The sequence below is a fragment of the Paramisgurnus dabryanus genome, chromosome 3, assembly GCF_030506205.2.
Source record: "Paramisgurnus dabryanus chromosome 3, PD_genome_1.1, whole genome shotgun sequence".
Lineage (NCBI taxonomy): Eukaryota > Metazoa > Chordata > Actinopteri > Cypriniformes > Cobitidae > Paramisgurnus > Paramisgurnus dabryanus.
This window is the reverse complement of record NC_133339.1, coordinates 6,901,229-6,921,702: the sequence shown is the minus strand read 5'-3', so window position 1 is coordinate 6,921,702 and position 20,474 is coordinate 6,901,229. Positions and strand designations below refer to the sequence as shown.

Below are 20,474 nucleotides of genomic sequence, written 5' to 3'. Positions count from 1 at the left end.
GAGGAATAACATTAAGAACCACTGATGTAAAGTAAATACAAGTTTATTTGCAATACCAAATATTTTATGGTATATTCTTTCAAAACCATTGTCATTGTTAATTATTAATTTGCCCAAACTGTTGTTGCATCATTAAGGTGTGCAACACACCTTAACCTACTGTGTGAACGACAAGTGGGTCCTCCTGACCCACAGTTTAAAATCCCCTGGTGCACTGAATGTATTGTAATTAAAGTCGCATCTAAGCCTTGTGTAATAGTCTCCATTATTTAAATTGTGATTATATTCACAGTGTCACATGGTACTTTCAGCACTTACTACATCACAGTGTTTTTAATGCTTTAATTTTTAGGTTTATTATAAATTCATTCATTTTTAAAGAATTCTTTCTTTATGTAGAACATGCAAAGTCTAAAATGTAAAGTGTCATGATCAGCTCTGGGTCTTGTGCAGTGATTAAATGAACAGGTAGTAAATGTCATAGCTTTGCAGTAGGCTCTGGATGTAATGAACATTCAGAACATATGTTTCATAAATTAAATTTGGTAAACAAACTTGTCAGAACAATTCATGCTGTGATGCTGGATAATACCTGGTCAAATTAATACATGTATAATGTGTTTCGACATTGTATAAGGTTTCTTCATCTATACAGACATCTGTTAGAGAACGGTGCAGAGACTGCTGTTCATTATTGGTTACAGTATATTTGTTAAAATGTTGCCAGTAAGATTATTTCCTTGTACAAGGTACTTTCTTTGAGAACCTTTAAGTGTTTTATTCTGCACTTAAAGCATAAACGCAATTTAAATGCAGGAGTCCCATCGTCCTTACTGCCAAATATGCAAGTGAAACTGGACTAAACGCATACAGTATACATACGGGTATGATTTCATGTTTCTATATTACACGTGATACGAGGTAGGGTATATAAAAATAATATTTTATGAATGCTACATAAATCCAAACTCTTAAAAAACTGGCAAATTATATGCAGCTGGGTTTTTTTATCTTTTGTTTGTGTTTAATACAATTAAACAAGAAATAAGTGTAAACAATGAAATGAGTTGAGCATGAGGTCAGCTGATTCGTCTGCGTTTGCTCGGATTCAAGATCTCCAGAAGATGCATGCAGCTCGTAAAAATTTCGAATGTTTCAAGACATCGCCAAGACGTCTTGCAGAGATATTGCAGACGTCTTACTTTTCAATGTTCGCAGCCGATCTACAGAAGATGAAGCGATATTTAGCAGACGTCTCCGCGACGTACGTGTGCTATCTGGGGTAGTACTAGTATTTATTTTTGTTAAATTATTTACACATTTCTCTGGAAAATGGCCTTCTGATTGGGTGGGCCACAACTCAAAGTGGGCGGGCCCAGGCCCGGCCAGGCCCACCCGTAGCTTCGCCACTGGTGTAGAGTAATAAATGTGTGTGAATTACACTTAACATGAAGTTTAATCAATGACACAAGACTGAAGACAAGAATCACTGCCCAGTGTGAACTTCAAGCTGTATTGTAATTGTATGAATTATATAAAGTTATAAAGAGTATTTCTAACAGTCTTGATGTTCACAGTTCACAATAACACAAACATCATGATTTAAAGCTGTTTGCTGTCTTAGGTCCTGGACTGTGTGTTGTCATTTACAGTAAACATTTATCAGGAGTTGTGCGGTCATCTGTACTTCAAGATAAACAGAAGAAGATAAAACAGTTTCTGTAGTGACCTATGAGTCCTGATCTCAACCTGACTGAGATACTTTAACATCATCTCAAATAAAATGACATCTCAGTAATATTGATGAACATAAAGAGTTTAATATGTAAAGAGGATCAGTGCAGAAATATTATTGACTCTTGTGTTGATGTGAAGCTGAAATAATCACTCAATACATGAAACACTCAGTGGATGTTACTGCTGATAAAAGAGAGAAACTCAGTTATTATGATCAAGAGTTCACAAACTTTATCCACCTGCACTGTAAATGTTTACACAAACATCTGTGTGTCTGTTGTGTGATTTAAGTTTAGATGATCAGATCAAATTCTGATAAACAACATAACAAACATAAAATCATTCATTAAAACATGACAACATATTTTATGTTTTTAATGTGTTGTGTTATTTTACTTGTTATCTGTTTTTTCTTTACCTCATGAACTCTCTAGAACGTGAGAGACTTTCAGTGATAGAGAAGGGGACTGTAGGAAGTTGTGAGTTTATTTTCAATGTCTTTATTTAATGATTCACTATTAGACAAATCTTTAATGACATTTTGTGTCATATCATATGTAAGTAAACAGATTTAATAGATTTTACTGTGAATGTTTTAATCTCATTCTCAATCTTAAGTATAATTGTGTTATGATCTCTGTTTAACTCTTTACTGTCTGTCTGTTTTTAGTGAAATCACTGTTAAGAAAATATGCAGGTAAGTTAAAGTTTGATGACATCATTAAAGTGTTATAGATCTACAGCTGTTAGATGAGACTGTATGTGCTTTTATTGTTTGTTATCCTCTTTATATTTTTCATCTGTGTTCATTTGTTGTTATATATTGGTTAGATTTGTCTTGTTTTGTTTCAGTTAATTTTCTCTATGCAGTGTGTTTATGTTTGTTTATTTCTCTGTAAAGTGATGTTGTGTTCTAGAAAGACACAAACTAATAATATTATTATCATCATTATTACAACATTCATCTGTAAAGCAGAAATCTCAATATTTTAACAGTGAATGTGACTCTGGATCCTGATTCAGCTCATCCACATCTCATTGTGTCTGATGATGGGAAACAAGTGAGATATGAAGAACAATCAGTGAAGGATGGAGATCAGAAGTCAAATAACAAGTTTGATGAAGAGCTATGTGTTCTTGGAAATGAAGGATTCACCTCAGGGTGTTTTTACTATGAGGTGGGGGTGAAGGGATTAAGTGTTTGGGTTGTGGGTGTGGCCAGAGAATCTGTTGAGAGGAAGGGGGGGATCCTGCTGAATCCTGAGAGTGGATTCTGGATGGCTGGTTTGAGAGACGGAGAGTATCAGGCTAGTGAGGGTTTATCATCTGTCTCTCTTTCCCTGAGTGTGGCGCCTCAGAGAGTTGGGGTGTTTGTGGATTATGAGGAGGGTCGAGTCTCTTTTTATGATGTGGAGTCTATGTGTCATATCTACACTTTTACTGATCAATTTTTTAATGAGACCTTATATCCTGTTTTGTCTTTAAGTTATGTTTATTTTAAAAACTCCTCAAAAGCACCACTCATCATCTGCAGTGATCTCTAATGAAATCTGATAAATATCTGATCTAAAAATATAAATCCTCTCTAAATCAAACCCATTAGAAGAGACTCAATTGTAAAGGTATTATACACAGTTATGTGTGTAATTTTAATGAACATATATAACATATGTATACGTGTGATGCTGTATATCAAGCCAAACACATGAATTACAATCACTAGTTGTGTCATTCACACCAGACTTTATCTCATTTGTTCTAATGGCCACCAAACTGTTGTGGTTTTATGTTCAATATATGTGATCCAGTCTTTGAAAACTCAACTAAAGTCATTGAATTAATGTCTTTAAAACTGCAGTGGAAAGATTTGTTAGCTGTTGTGATAAGAATACTTTCAGATTAATGTTATTAAAACTGAGTAGGTCATCACAGACCCCAGATCAGTGGGGTACAGGAGCTCTGTTGTTGTTCCCAGTCAGGACATTAATCAGGTTTAATTTAGGGGTCCACATCAACAGCAAGCTTCAGTGGCATAAACATGTGTCAAGTGTTTGTATACAAGAGTTCATGAGTGTCTACACTTTTAATTATGATTATTTATTAGAGAGCAGTAATGTTATGTATATATTTTATAAAGATACAATAGAGTTTATTTTGTGATCTGAAAGTATTGTCTGGTTTGGGAGTCTAATGTTTAAAATAAAAACTCAAATAAATAATCTGTTGAATGTCAGGGAAAATCATTAAAAAACAAAAGCTCAGTTTCTTATAAGATATTTTTGAGCAGTCCACACATAAAGCAGATTCATAAGATCTTTTAAACTCTTTACAGGTGTTAAACTCTCAGTGATGTGTAAGAAATTTCAAGGTCCTGCTATGTAGAAAAAAATCAATATAAATATTCATTAATTTCACCGTAACACTGATAATAGACTTACTGTAACTCATGTAACTAAAGGCTGTGTGTTTTATATTTGATCTTTTAGCAATGCTTTATGACGGTATTGTTTTTTTAAGGAATGTGATGCTGATGTATGTGTGATGATAGGATAATGTTTGTATGATGTCTGTATGTTTTGAGGTTTTTTTTGCAGCAGTTTTTCTCTTATCTAAAATACAATTCTCTTGTGGAAAACAATAATGACACCTTGACCTTGGAGTGTAAAAACATCATCCAGTTGGGTGTAGTTTAGATTCTGGATTGAGCACATTGAGAAAGGTTTAGAGTGTTGTTCCTTACCTGTTTGATTCATTAAAGGCATTAAAAACAGCTGCATAACCATCATGACAACACTATAGAGCCTCTGTATAAAGTAAATTTTATCTAAAGTGTAGTGATCGTCACAAAGCACACCAATTGTGTCGTACACAAAACACTAGAGGTGTTATTAGTTTTGGTCACGTTAACTCATTGTGTGTGTGTTGAACTCACTGAATGGGTTAAATGAAGAGGTCACATTCCAACTATGGGTTAAATTGGCCATTCTGAGCCTTTAACTTATGTAGGATGATTTTATGTAGAAAACAGTAAATCACAAAAAAAAAATTGCTGGTCTTTTGCAGATTGGGTCAAAACATTTCAGTATTTAAATTTTTTACCATTTGATACAAATCTCTTTCTATTTTCTTTTCGCTATTCCAATTAAAAAACTAATCATGTTACCTGAGCTTTTGTGTCAATTTTTCCACATAATGATGTGCAACACTTCAAAGCTTAATCTAATGTAGGCCTTAATCTAATGTAATCAGATCATATTAAATGGGTGAAGTTATTATCTTTATTTGTATTATCATTATCAAAAATAATCATATCGCAACATGAATGTTAAATATATTAATTATATTAAAAATATGCATTTACAAACTCCTGTTTCAGAGTTGCTTTAAATGTATAGCTATCCAATATCATCAAAAAATAATTTACAAGTATGTAAGAAAAGGTTTTTACTATAAAAATACTTTATTTGTAACAAACAGGAGATAAAGAATTTACAAACTGCTCTCCGCACTTTTCAGCACTTGGACAGCGTCAGTTTTTTTAAGCATTACTTAAAAATGTTTCTCATCTCAGCATATCCACAGGTACAGAGTCATCATATACAATAAATCCATGAGGTGGCATTAAAAAAACATTAAAAACAGATGCATTTGTTTAAAGCAAAGCATTTATTTACTTACCAGGCTACAGGTGAAGCAGCTCTTTGTGCCTTCTAACGTCTCATAATTAGTCCTCATTTATGTCCAAGAGACTCAATAATAATCTTTTACATTCAATCCTTTAATCTTTCATATATAAAAGCGTTTTTGTGCTACTGCGCATCCATGTGTGTGATAAGCAAACCCACGTTGTCGTCCTGTTTATAGGCGCATATTACTAACGTGCTCTTAAAATAACAAAAAAAAATATATATATATTGTGCCATTGACTTTAGACCGGTTTTTGTTGGTCAATGGCGTAGTCTATTTTAGTTGCTACAAAATAGCAATGCGCCAACAATGTGCCTGAACACACCTCGTTTTCAGACCAGAACACCCATGGGTGAAAAGGGGGGGAAATGCATTTGCTATTTAAACAACATGACGCTAAATCGCGCATTGCGGCGGGTGTAGGAGCCCCACATGTTTCTTTACTGTAAATGTTTATAGTATAACATGCACTGAAGCTTTTTATTTTTTACATTTTTTAATTATACATTTTCCATGTCAAATAACCCAAATCCAGTCATGGACACGTTGCGGTAATAAAAAATGTTCCACTTAAATATGGAAAAAATTTTTGTTTGTATGATGTTATTTGAAATCATGTGCAAAATAGTACATGAAGAGATGTTTGTAACTGTATGCTTCTTATTTTGATACTCTTACTTTGCATTTATTTTTTTATCAAAATGTTTGATGACACCTCATAAGTCTAATTCTTAAATTCTATTTGTTTACTTGTCAGAACTAGACATCCTTCTTATAAAAAATACAGTACATGTTTTACTGTGATTCTGATTTCTATGTTTTTATTGTTGTATTGGACATTTCAGCCACTGGCCATAAAGAATATGGGTTTACTAAAAATAAAAAACAAATTTACAAAAATGTAGACCAATAAAAACCGTGTAACCAGATAAAGCTTTATGGCTTTGATGAGAAAAGTTTGATCACTTGTAGAGAATCTATTATAAGGTACAATACTGATTAAAAACAATCATAATGATCTAGTATGAGTTTTAAAAGTCAAAGAAAAAAAAACTTTGTAGATGAATGCAGAAACTTCTCTGAAGATCAACACAGCTGACAGTGTAACAGATGTTTGCTCATTGTGTCAGCTTTCTTTTCTCTATGATTACGTTTTTCTTAAGTGTGCGCTCACGTCGACTTTTATCTTCTTGTGAGCTTTCAAACATGTGTGCTGGGAAAAACTCACATTTGAAGTGTTGTGTGAATCTTTATGCCAAAGTAAACTCTTTACTGCACTGATTGGTGAAAAGCTTTTCTCTAGAATGAAATTTGTGCTGGTGATTTCTGAGAGCTTTGTCCCGTGTAAAATTATGTCCATACTGTTAACATAGGAAAGGTTTCTCTCCAGTGTGAATCCTCATGTGTGCATTAAGAGAAGATTTTCTTTTAAAACTCTTTCCACAGTGTCGGCATGTTAATGGTTTCTCTCCAGTGTGAACTGTCATGTGTGCATCAAGATGACCTTTCATTCTGAAACTCATTCCACCTTCATGACATGTGAATGGTTTTTCTCCGGTGTGAATTCTCATGTGTTTATTAAGGATACACTTCAGTCTGAAACGATTTCCACAATGATTACATGCGAATGGTTTCTCTCCTGTGTGAATTCTCATGTGTACTGTGAGGTGACCTTTACGTTTGAAATTCTTTTTACACAGATGACATGTGAATGGTTTCTCTCCAGTGTGAACTCTTGTGTGCATCTTAAGGTTATGCTTACTTGTGAAACTCTTTCCACACAGTTTACATGTGAACGGTTTCTCTCTTGTGTGAGTTTTCATGTGTTCATTAAGGTTACCAACCGTGGTAAAACTTTTTTCACAATGTTTACATGTGAACGGTTTCTCTCCAGTGTGAATCCTCACATGTACTTTAAGGTTACCTTTTGTTCCAAAACTCTTTCCACACAGTTTACATGTGAAAGGTTTCTCTCCCGTGTGAGTTTTCATGTGGTCATTTAGGTTACCGCCCGTGGTAAAACTCTTTTCACACGGTTTACATGTGAACGGTAGTAGTTATATAGGACCGGCACTCGTCAAACTTTTATGACCCCCTCCCCCACCCGGTGACAGTTGCTGTCTGACAGGTCGTTTTTATGACCCTTTGACAGGGGGGCGGGACCATCAATCAAAAGCTGTACAAGTTGTCAACTTTAGACAGAAAGTATTTAATGGTTTTATTGCCGGTCATTTAGAGTGATTGTTTTTCCTGAGTGTGTTTTATGTCAAGCGTATGGTGTCATGTTTAATGACGGCTCGTGTTTGGACATTTACTGTTTATTGACATTTGATGTCAGATCTCAACCATCCTCCCAACTTTGCTCGCCCCGTGCGCTTCTCAATACTGACTTTCACACCGCGGGTGTGTTGTTGAATCTAAAGTTTTGCAACAGCATAAGTTTATTTAAAGGCAATCACTAATCATATATATATATATATATTAGATGTACCAGGCTACGCTTAAAGCCGATGTTTTCTATCGAGCTATAGTTTCTGATCAGACACAAAGTCTGAACTAAATAAAATTTTAAACGGTTCACGAAGTCCGGGAATCTTTTCATGACCTGGTCTACAGTTTCACGCGTATTAAAGATCCGGCGGTGTCTGACAAAGCGTCGGGTGATTGTTCATATCTGTCATTTAAAATAAAGTTAATAAATGTAATTCTGTCCACTATGGCAAAATAGGAATTTATTTTAGATTTAGGGGAATCTTTAACCATGTCTCTGATTAAAACTTTTGATTGTAACATCACAAGTTATTTAATTAAATATTCTGTATATGGGTATAGTTTAAGCAATGACCTGGGGTGCGTTCTCCGAAACTACCTTAACGCTACGTCGTTCTTAAGTTGTACCTTAAGCTGTACCTTATCGCTAATACGTGTTTGCCGAAACGTTCTTAGTTACGTATACCTTCTGTAAGTCATACGTTCGTAAGGTTGGTCTGGAGCACTCTTAGCTATACCTTATCCCACATGACTCATCCCATCACTTTCATAAAAGCTTACATTGCAGTCATATATAACTAAATATTTGTAAAAAAAAAAAAAAAAAAGTTTATACACTCCGTGTTTAATTAGGCAAATATTTTTATATTTAAAGAATAAAACATTCACATAATTAGACATCATTGGATTGATGGTTGTTAGATTTTTTATTATGTTTTCCAAAGGGACGTCAGCTGCGAACTATTAAATGCTACAGGCTTAAGAAACTATTTAAAAAATATATATTGGGTGTTGGAGTTGGTGAAACTATGGCAGCTATACAGCGAATCCTACTATTTAATTTGTGCATTTCATATCCGTTAAATCTTAGTATTTTAGTTGCATAAATAAATCGGGTAAAAAAAATTAATTATGATTATTAATGTTAATTCGACTTTGCATCGAAGTTTTTTTGACGTTTTATAACTTTGAGGCAACTGCATGCCATATTCTTTATAAACATTCAAAATAAACTGCTCCACTTGATTACGGCTTGTAGTCTCCTAAGGTCAACAAAATTTCCACATTAAAACTAATCAAGCTAAAATCTAAAGCAATCATACTATATATTTATAAAGGCTATTATATAATATATATTTTTATGTTATATTTGAAGTAGACAGACAGGCTCCAGAAATGCGTTCATTAAGCTTTATCCGCATTGTAACCACGCTGCTTGCGCATCCAGTGTCCAAGCACAATAAACGCGTCAACTAATGAACAACAACAGTTTGTTTTTAGATATTTTAAGTGTAATGCACAGCCAAGTACCTGCACGACCCACTTTATTCCCCTTTGCAACGCACTTATTGGGAACCCCTAATATAAATTTTAATTTCAAGTGAAGGCATGGCGGATGCAATGGAGCAGTTTATGCATGATACGTTTGGAAATAAAGTTGCGGGTTTTGCACGGGTTTGATATAAAATTTAGAAGGTTGAATTTAGTTGTTTGCAATTTGAAATATTTTTACCAGATATTCCTAATAAATTTAACTTGAACTATTTCTAAAATGTTTCTTTAATAAAGAACACCGCTATCTCATAACGCAGCGAAACCTATTACATGAAGTGAATAATTGATTGTCGAGCAATCGATATCAACCTATTCAGCACCTCCACCATGGACAGCACCCGCTAAGGTCGAACTTAAGAAGGTTTACCTTAAGCAACATCCTAAGGTATAGTTCGGAGAACACACGTAGGAAAGGTATACCTGTAGTTAAGGTGTACCTTTTGAGTCTTCGTATCGCGCTAAGAGATAACGTTATCGGAGAACGCACCCCTGAGCCATTACCTTCGGAGCCGTCAATACTACATTCTTTAGACGATAGTCTAAACTAAATAAATTTTAAACGGTTCAGGAATTCCGTGAATCTTTTCATAACCTGCACTATAGTTTCACGCGTATTAAAGATCCGGCGGTGCCTGACAAAGCGCCGGGTGAGTGTTCATATCTGCCATTTTAAAATAATGTTAATAAATGTAATTCAGTCCACTATGGCAAAATAGGATTTTATTTTAGATTTAGTGGAATCTTTAACCAAGTCTCTGATTAAGACATGTGTATACGTGCACAGATGGTGACAGAGAAACTTATATATGACGTTAATAATCTTTTAAATGTTTTTAAGACGTATTCACCCCATTTTGGGGTTTTATTTTTAATTAAAGGCTTCTTAAAACATGTGTGAATATGTGTATATTATACAAAGAGTCTTATATTGTCTGCTCTGACAAAAATAAAGTATTTTTTAGGTTTAGGGGAATTGACAGCGTGTGTCTTATAAATACAACTTGATAATACGTTTGTTTTGTAAAGAGACTTCTTTAAAGTCACGCAAGAATAAAATATTTTAGTTGTAACTGGTTAAACTTAAAGCCGATATTTTCTTTCGAACTAGTCTATTTTCTGTTCAGACACAAAGTTTTCTAATGCTGATATTATGTCAGTGTGTGTTTGTGTGGGGGTCGTGTGATGTAATCTTTGAAAGTTTATGACCGAACCTTTATTGGGGAGCGACAAGAGATCTCCCGGAATCAGTTTGGATGGAGCAGAGCTGTTATACTCAAGTCTATTGGTATGTATGTGTTTCGCTGGGTTCGTTCCAGTATTTTGTATGATTTATTTAAAAACTAAAAATTCGATCTCTGGTATTGCTGCGAAATTGTCTAAACTGGTATTAACTATTCCTGGTAAATCGCGGAGAAGAGTGGCCTGAACAAAAAAGTCAGACCGAGACTAGAACCTCCCGCAGCGTAACACGGAAATCTTGGAACAAAAGAGACGCCGACTGGCTCGTGTTGTCCGGTGTGTTTTTATTTAATCCTGTTACAATAGATTTAAACAAACTGGTTTGGTTTAATATTTTCTAATAACATGTGTTATCTGTTTTAAAGGTTTGGATATCAGAGGCAAAGCGAACGTTGTGTGTACTATTGCAAAATATATAGCGGATCTCCACGGTACGTTTATCTTGCATAAGAAAATTGTTTTATTTAGATATTTGTCCTAATAACTTGTTTTTATCTGTTTACAGGTTAGGATACAGACCACAACGCTTTGGACGTATCTTTAAAAAAGATTAAAATCAGAGACTTTTTGGATTGTCTGGGGACATTTTAAACATTTTGTGGCAAATTGGATTTAAAACATTTCGGATACTGGATACCTAGTTTGATTTGTCCACAGAGCTTGTTTAAGACGTTTTCACCGCATTTTAGGGTTTATTTTTAATTAAAGGCTTCTTAAAACATGTGTGAAAATGTGTATATTATACAATGAGTCTTATATTGTCTGCTCTGACATAAATAAATTTTTATATTAGATTTTAGATCAATTGACTGTGTGTGTTTTATGTCAAGCGTATGCTGTTATGTTTAATGACGGCTCGTGTGACAGCTTGTGTTTAGGCATTTGATGTCAGATATCACCCTTCCTCCCTCTTTTCGCACAAGACCTGCATTCTTTCACAGGGGGCGTGTTGTAAAGCGATTAAAGATTTCTAAAACTCAATGTTGGTAAAACAATCCCCCATTACGGTGTCAAAAAAGTAAAATGTTTATTTTAGATTTAGACAAATCATGAACAATGCTACGATTAAAACATTTGTTTGTAACATCACAAGTTATTTAATGAAATATTCCGTATACGTGTATAGTTTAAGCAATGATCTGAGCCATAACCTTCGGAGCCGGCAATACTATAATCTTTAGACGAAAGTCTAAACTAAATAAAATTTTAAACGATTCATGAGTTCCGTGAATCTTTTTCATGACCTGCTCTATAGATTCACACGTATTAAAGATCCGACGCTGCCTGACAAAGCGCCGGGGGTGAGTGTTCATATATGCCGTTTTAAAATAACCTTAATAAATGTAATTCTGTACACTATGACAAAATAGGATTTTATTTTAGATTTAGGGGAGTCTTTAACCAAGTCTCTGACTAAGACATGTGTATACGTGCACAGATGGTGACAGAGAAACTTATATATGACGTTAATAAACTTTTAAATGTTTTTAAGACGTATTCACCCCATTTTGGGGTTTTATTTTTAATTAAAGGCTTCTTAAAACATGTGTTAATATGTGTATATTATACAAAGAGTCTTATAGTGTATGCTCTGACAAAAATAAATTATTATTTTAGATTTTAGGACAAATGACTGCGTCTATCTTATAAATACAACTTGATATATACGTTTGTTTTGTCAATAGACTTCTTTAAAGTCACGCAAGAATAAAATATTTTAGTTGTAACTGGTTAAACTTAAATGTACTATTATCTATTTAACTATAAGCTATATTTTCTGAGCAGATATTTTTCCGTTTCTGATGCTGGTCTTATAACAGTGTGTGGGAGATGATGGCTGTTCACAGCAGGTGGCGGGTTGTAAACTAGGGTCTTTTTAAAACTGTAGTGGTAAAAAATGTAATAGCACATTGACAAAAATAAAGCATTTGGTTGTAACAAATTATTTAATGAAATATTCAGTATGTGTATAGCGATGAACGGTGTCAAAATCACCGGGGTCCCAACAATACTATAGTCTTTAGACTAAAGGGTATTTATTTTAATATAAATAAAATCTTAATCTTTTCGTGCACAATATTCTGATCATGCCATTAGATTGTGTACCAGCGTTTACAATAGAGAACATACGCGGATGAGTGTTCATATACACCGTTAAGAAACTTTTTTAAACGATTAAAGACATTTTCAAATCATCTTATGGGGTTTGTTTTAAATTAATGACATCTTAAAACCAACAGGGAATATGTGTTTATTACACAATAAAATGTAATTCTGGCCGCTCTGACAAAATAAGGGTTTAATTTTAGATTTAGTGAATTCTTTAATCAAGGCTCTGATTAAAACACATGAATGCGCGAACCACAGTTTGCCAGAGAACGTACGCTGAGGCGCTCTTATGGCGTTAAGAACCTTTTTATTGTTTAAGACATTTTGACCCCATTTCCTGGTTTTGTGTCCGCTGTGGATCCCAACCTCTATGTGTTTATTATACAACAAATGCAATTCTGTCAGCATTTCTAATTTAGAACGCCTTTGATTTAAACATGAGGGTTTTAAAATGAAACGGCCATGTGACTTTTATGACAAAAGCTATTCGATCTTAATTTTTTGTTTTAACATCCAAAAGTTTTATACACAGTCCATAATTAAACAACTAGGTGTGTATGAGTAAGATTATATCTAATGTCACACGAGCAGCACCAAATCGTGCATGTGTCTGTGTGTGTGTGTGTGTGTGTGCATCCAGGCTGTTTATGTGTGGGCGTGTTTATGAGCCTGTGTCTATGCAAGGTGTGTGTGCGTGTGTGTGTGTGTGTGTGTGTGTGTGTGTGTGTGTGTGTGTGTGTGTTTGCATGGGGGTCTATGATGTCTCTGTTTGTTACTAAAGTTTTGATATTAAGTCTGTGTCCTCATTGACAATAAGTAAGGGTTTTTAGATGTAGGCTTTATTACACAGATACTGATTAAATCATGTTATGCATTATTTGCGATTTAAAGAAACTTAAAAGGTTTAAGACATTTTATCTCACATTGTGGTGTTGTTTTTTAATTAATGTAACCTTAAAACCCTCTGTTATCCATTTAGGGAACAATAAAATGTTAGCAAATATTATTTATCAAAGTTGACGATGTTATAAGCCAGGAGGTCACTAACGTGACAACAAACATTTTTTTTTAAAGACAAAACATTTTAACAAAATTGCCATGGCTTACAGAGACACACTAGACTTAATAATAAAAATAAAAATATACTATTCGAACATCCTAACCTGGTATTAGGTTAGATTAGGTTTTAAGGTCAATCAGCGTCTTTAGCTTTACAACTTACAGCACAAAACCCCCAATGACAGGATTTTTATGAAGTGGAGCAGACCCTTGGTATGCCTGTGGGGTTAGGTACAACTAAGGTCAACATCTATCAGTGCATAATAAGCAAACATGAAATTATATTTTAACTATGGTTTGTTAATGATGTTGCTAGGTTCGCGTATTTTTTCTGAAACAAACTTTTCTTTTCAAACTTAGTTAGGATACACATGTTTGTCGCCTCAAACACCTGATCAAAGTTTTTCTTCGCTAGCGACAACTAATGTCTGAGATTTTGTAAATTCATCAGATGTTTCTTACTTGTGTATTTTCTTAAACAAACTTTTTCTTTTCAATCTTAGACAGTCTTCATACGTTTGTCTTTCGATAAGTTGTTCATAGTTTTTCTTCGCTAGTGTCAACTCATGTATGAGATTTGTAAATTTCATCATATGTTCTTACATGTGTATTTTCTGAAACAAATTTATGCTTTTCAAACTCAGGTAGTCATCATACTTTTGTCTCTACATACATTTGTTCAAAGTTTCTTGTAGCTAGTGTCAACTGATGTCTGAGATTTTGTAAATTCAACAGATGGTCTTACGTGTGTATTTCTTAAACAAACATGTTGCTGTTCAAACTTAGGCAGTGTTCATACGTTTGTCTTTTCATAAGTTGTTCATAGTTTTTATTTGTTAGCGTCAACTAATGACAGAGATTTTGTAAACTCATCAGATTCAAACAAAACTCATTCATTTCTGTAGTTTATGTAACACCTTGTCAAACTCTTAAAGGTAGTACTATCTGTTTAAAACAACAATGCAAAGTATTTTAGATTTACTTGATAAATCTTTTACATCAAAACAAACTAGGATAGCAATATGTTTGAATCTGTAACAGGTGATACCACCAATACCGTGTTGTACATAACAAAGTCTGTAAAATAATAAAGATTGATTAGGTTTTTATTTAGTAAACCTTTTAACACAAAGTGTAGAGTCTTTTGTATGTAACAACAAAGATGCGATGAAACAACGCAAAACAAGAGAGGATGCGTTTGTTAAAACACATATAAATTAAGATGCATACATCTACAAATGGGGCAATGTTTGAAATAGTTTGGCCGTATAGCCTCTAAATTCGGGACCAATAGATTAAAGACATTGCCCCATTTGTAGATGTATGCATCTTAATTTATATGTGTTTTAACAAACGCATCCTCTCTTGTTTTGCGTTGTTTCATCGCATCTTTGTTGTTACATACAAAAGACTCTACACTTTGTGTTAAAAGGTTTACTAAATAAAAACCTAATCAATCTTTATTATTTTACAGACTTTGTTATGTACAACACGGTATTGGTGGTATCACCTGTTACAGATTCAAACATATTGCTATCCTAGTTTGTTTTGATGTAAAAGATTTATCAAGTAAATCTAAAATACTTTGCATTGTTGTTTTAAACAGATAGTACTACCTTTAAGAGTTTGACAAGGTGTTACATAAACTACAGAAATGAATGAGTTTTGTTTGAATCTGATGAGTTTACAAAATCTCTGTCATTAGTTGACGCTAACAAATAAAAACTATGAACAACTTATGAAAAGACAAACGTATGAACACTGCCTAAGTTTGAACAGCAACATGTTTGTTTAAGAAATACACACGTAAGACCATCTGTTGAATTTACAAAATCTCAGACATCAGTTGACACTAGCTACAAGAAACTTTGAACAAATGTATGTAGAGACAAAAGTATGATGACTACCTGAGTTTGAAAAGCATAAATTTGTTTCAGAAAATACACATGTAAAGCCCTATTCGGACGGGATTAGTTTTACAGGGGGACCTCTGAGAAAATCGTGCTTCTCAGAGGTCCTCTGTGTTTTTAATCCCGTCCGAATCGGCCATGTCTGTGTTTTTCTCTGACGACCTCCGTAAAAATTCCAGAGCAATTTACCTACTGTTTTTCGCCAAACTCAGAGGTCCTCTGAGAAATTTAATCCCGTCCGGATGCAAATGTCTGTGTTTGCCCGCAATATCTTTTGAAAACGCGGTTCTTTTCGTGTTTTGGCCAACTTGATCTGCCGTAAGGTCTTACTAATGCGCGTATATTGTATTTCCTGAGTCCCATTCATTCAGATATGAATGTTTTTTCGCATTCGGCAAAATAAAATAATTAAATCAAAACGAGCTGAATATCAAACACTGTTAAGACTAAACACTGATATATCGTTAACATTATAAGAAACTCCGTTCAAAGTTGTTCAACTCCGGAATGGTAATGTTAATTAATAAAGATATTAAATTGTATTAATCATTATTTCTTCATTATTTTGTGTTTGTTATAAGCAGACAGTTATATAAAACACGTAGGCTAATGTTACTTTAGTAGGATTTGTATATTTTATTTTGATTTGTTAAAATTAAATTAATAAATTACATGTTCTGTCATGATTTTAAAGCAAAATATTAAACATTACAAACACGCGTATCCAGAGCACGTGCTACTGCAACGCCCAAATGAAGAAACAGACACTCCCATCTCTGGAATAGACTGCATCATTTTAATCCCGTCCGAATCGGTACATAAAAAACACAGACGTCCTGGGGGACACGCTGAAACTCAAACGTCGTTTGGAAAACTAATCCCGTCCGAATAGTGCTTAAGAACATATGATGAAATTTACAAATCTCATACATGAGTTGACACTAGCGAAGAAAAACTATGAACAACTTATCGAAAGACAAACGTATGAAGACTGTCTAAGATTGAAAAGAAAAAGTTTGTTTAAGAAAATACACAAGTAAGAAACATCTGATGAATTTACAAAATCTCAGACATTAGTTGTCGCTAGCGAAGAAAAACTTTGATCAGGTGTTTGAGGCGACAAACATGTGTATCCTAACTAAGTTTGAAAAGAAAAGTTTGTTTCAGAAAAAATACGCGAACCTAGCAACATCATTAACAAACCATAGTTAAAATATAATTTCATGTTTGCTTATTATGCACTGATAGATGTTGACCTTAGTTGTACCTAACCCCACAGGCATACCAAGGGTCTGCTCCACTTCATAAAAATCCTGTCATTGGGGGTTTTGTGCTGTAAGTTGTAAAGCTAAAGACGCTGATTGACCTTAAAACCTAATCTAACCTAATACCAGGTTAGGATGTTCGAATAGTATATTTTTATTTTTATTATTAAGTCTAGTGTGTCTCTGTAAGCCATGGCAATTTTGTTAAAATGTTTTGTCTTTAAATAAATGTTTGTTGTCACGTTAGTGACCTCCTGGCTTATAACATCGTCAACTTTGATAAATAATATTTGCTAACATTTTATTGTTCCCTAAATGGATAACAGAGGGTTTTAAGGTTACATTAATTAAAAAACAACACCACAATGTGAGATAAAATGTCTTAAACCTTTTAAGTTTCTTTAAATCGCAAATAATGCATAACATGATTTAATCAGTATCTGTGTAATAAAGCCTACATCTAAAAACCCTTACTTATTGTCAATGAGGACACAGACTTAATATCAAAACTTTAGTAACAAACAGAGACATCATAGACCCCCATGCAAACACACACACACACACACACACACACACACACACACACGCACACACACACCTTGCATAGACACAGGCTCATAAACACGCCCACACATAAACAGCCTGGATGCACACACACACACACACACACACACAGACACATGCACGATTTGGTGCTGCTCGTGTGACATTAGATATAATCTTACTCATACACACCTAGTTGTTTAATTATGGACTGTGTATAAAACTTTTGGATGTTAAAACAAAAAATTAAGATCGAATAGCTTTTGTCATAAAAGTCACATGGCCGTTTCATTTTAAAACCCTCATGTTTAAATCAAAGGCGTTCTAAATTAGAAATGCTGACAGAATTGCATTTGTTGTATAATAAACACATAGAGGTTGGGATCCACAGCGGACACAAAACCAGGAAATGGGGTCAAAATGTCTTAAACAATAAAAAGGTTCTTAACGCCATAAGAGCGCCTCAGCGTACGTTCTCTGGCAAACTGTGGTTCGCGCATTCATGTGTTTTAATCAGAGCCTTGATTAAAGAATTCACTAAATCTAAAATTAAACCCTTATTTTGTCAGAGCGGCCAGAATTACATTTTATTGTGTAATAAACACATATTCCCTGTTGGTTTTAAGATGTCATTAATTTAAAACAAACCCCATAAGATGATTTGAAAATGTCTTTAATCGTTTAAAAAAGTTTCTTAACGGTGTATATGAACACTCATCCGCGTATGTTCTCTATTGTAAACGCTGGTACACAATCTAATGGCATGATCAGAATATTGTGCACGAAAAGATTAAGATTTTATTTATATTAAAATAAATACCCTTTAGTCTAAAGACTATAGTATTGTTGGGACCCCGGTGATTTTGACACCGTTCATCGCTATACACATACTGAATATTTCATTAAATAATTTGTTACAACCAAATGCTTTATTTTTGTCAATGTGCTATTACATTTTTTACCACTACAGTTTTAAAAAGACCCTAGTTTACAACCCGCCACCTGCTGTGAACAGCCATCATCTCCCACACACTGTTATAAGACCAGCATCAGAAACGGAAAAATATCTGCTCAGAAAATATAGCTTATAGTTAAATAGATAATAGTACATTTAAGTTTAACCAGTTACAACTAAAATATTTTATTCTTGCGTGACTTTAAAGAAGTCTATTGACAAAACAAACGTATATATCAAGTTGTATTTATAAGATAGACGCAGTCATTTGTCCTAAAATCTAAAATAATAATTTATTTTTGTCAGAGCATACACTATAAGACTCTTTGTATAATATACACATATTAACACATGTTTTAAGAAGCCTTTAATTAAAAATAAAACCCCAAAATGGGGTGAATACGTCTTAAAAACATTTAAAAGTTTATTAACGTCATATATAAGTTTCTCTGTCACCATCTGTGCACGTATACACATGTCTTAGTCAGAGACTTGGTTAAAGACTCCCCTAAATCTAAAATAAAATCCTATTTTGTCATAGTGTACAGAATTACATTTATTAAGGTTATTTTAAAACGGCATATATGAACACTCACCCCCGGCGCTTTGTCAGGCAGCGTCGGATCTTTAATACGTGTGAATCTATAGAGCAGGTCATGAAAAAGATTCACGGAACTCATGAATCGTTTAAAATTTTATTTAGTTTAGACTTTCGTCTAAAGATTATAGTATTGCCGGCTCCGAAGGTTATGGCTCAGATCATTGCTTAAACTATACACGTATACGGAATATTTCATTAAATAACTTGTGATGTTACAAACAAATGTTTTAATCGTAGCATTGTTCATGATTTGTCTAAATCTAAAATAAACATTTTACTTTTTTGACACCGTAATGGGGGATTGTTTTACCAACATTGAGTTTTAGAAATCTTTAATCGCTTTACAACACGCCCCCTGTGAAAGAATGCAGGTCTTGTGCGAAAGGAGGGAGGAAGGGTGATATCTGACATCAAATGCCTAAACACAAGCTGTCACACGAGCCGTCATTAAACATAACAGCATACGCTTGACATAAAACACACACAGTCAATTGATCTAAAATCTAATATAAAAATTTATTTATGTCAGAGCAGACAATATAAGACTCATTGTATAATATACACATTTTCACACATGTTTTAAGAAGCCTTTAATTAAAAATAAACCCTAAAATGCGGTGAAAACGTCTTAAACAAGCTCTGTGGACAAATCAAACTAGGTATCCAGTATCCGAAATGTTTTAAATCCAATTTGCCACAAAATGTTTAAAATGTCCCCAGACAATCCAAAAAGTCTCTGATTTTAATCTTTTTTAAAGATACGTCCAAAGCGTTGTGGTCTGTATCCTAACCTGTAAACAGATAAAAACAAGTTATTAGGACAAATATCTAAATAAAACAATTTTCTTATGCAAGATAAACGTACCGTGGAGATCCGCTATATATTTTGCAATAGTACACACAACGTTCGCTTTGCCTCTGATATCCAAACCTTTAAAACAGATAACACATGTTATTAGAAAATATTAAACCAAACCAGTTTGTTTAAATCTATTGTAACAGGATTAAATAAAAACACACCGGACAACACGAGCCAGTCGGCGTCTCTTTTGTTCCAAGATTTCCGTGTTACGCTGCGGGAGGTTCTAGTCTCGGTCTGACTTTTTTGTTCAGGCCACTCTTCTCCGCGATTTACCAGGAATAGTTAATACCAGTTTAGACAATTTCGCAGCAATACCAGAGATCGAATTTTTAGTTTTTAAATAAATCATACAAAATACTGGAACGAACCCAGCGAAACACATACATACCAATAGACTTGAGTATAACAGCTCTGCTCCATCCAAACTGATTCCGGGAGATCTCTTGTCGCTCCCCAATAAAGGTTCGGTCATAAACTTTCAAAGATTACATCACACGACCCCCACACAAACACACACTGACATAATATCAGCATCAGAAAACTTTGTGTCTGAACAGAAAATAGACTAGTTCGAAAGAAAATATCGGCTTTAAGTTTAACCAGTTACAACTAAAATATTTTATTCTTGCGTGACTTTAAAGAAGTCTCTTTACAAAACAAACGTATTATCAAGTTGTATTTA

At 34.0% G+C, this 20,474-nt stretch overlaps 2 protein-coding genes and 2 long non-coding RNA genes across 6 annotated transcripts in view; 2 read left to right on the top strand and 2 right to left on the bottom strand.

Moving 5' to 3' along the window:
- Window positions 1-4,955, top strand: part of LOC135734242 (butyrophilin subfamily 1 member A1-like) — a 131,340-nt gene extending 126,385 nt beyond the window's left edge. For 2 of the 3 annotated variants that reach the window (XM_073813792.1, XM_073813790.1), the window contains exons 8-9: window positions 2,408-2,434; window positions 2,734-4,955. In XM_073813792.1, coding sequence (XP_073669893.1) covers window positions 2,408-2,434; window positions 2,734-3,281 — 575 coding nt within the window. In that variant the 3' untranslated portion in view covers window positions 3,282-4,955. The remainder of the gene's footprint in view (window positions 1-2,407; window positions 2,435-2,733) is intronic. The other variant, XM_073813791.1, reaches the window with a different exon arrangement.
- Window positions 4,956-6,423: 1,468 nt separating this feature from the next.
- On the bottom strand, window positions 6,424-7,478 carry LOC141281952 (uncharacterized; the record flags this gene model as incomplete). The annotated part of the gene is made up of 1 exon (XM_073814093.1): window positions 6,424-7,478. A coding segment is annotated over one exon (690 nt), but the record flags the coding sequence as incomplete, so codon positions are not given.
- Window positions 7,479-10,617: 3,139 nt separating this feature from the next.
- LOC135734265 (uncharacterized) lies at window positions 10,618-11,287 on the top strand. The gene is made up of 3 exons (XR_010527227.2): window positions 10,618-10,764; window positions 10,854-10,919; window positions 10,994-11,287. It is a non-coding gene; the product is annotated as an uncharacterized lncRNA (long non-coding RNA).
- Window positions 11,288-19,427: 8,140 nt separating this feature from the next.
- On the bottom strand, window positions 19,428-20,097 carry LOC135734266 (uncharacterized). The gene is made up of 3 exons (XR_010527228.2): window positions 19,951-20,097; window positions 19,796-19,861; window positions 19,428-19,721 (listed from the first exon to the last, which is right to left on the bottom strand). It is a non-coding gene; the product is annotated as an uncharacterized lncRNA (long non-coding RNA).
- Window positions 20,098-20,474: the final 377 nt, after the last annotated feature.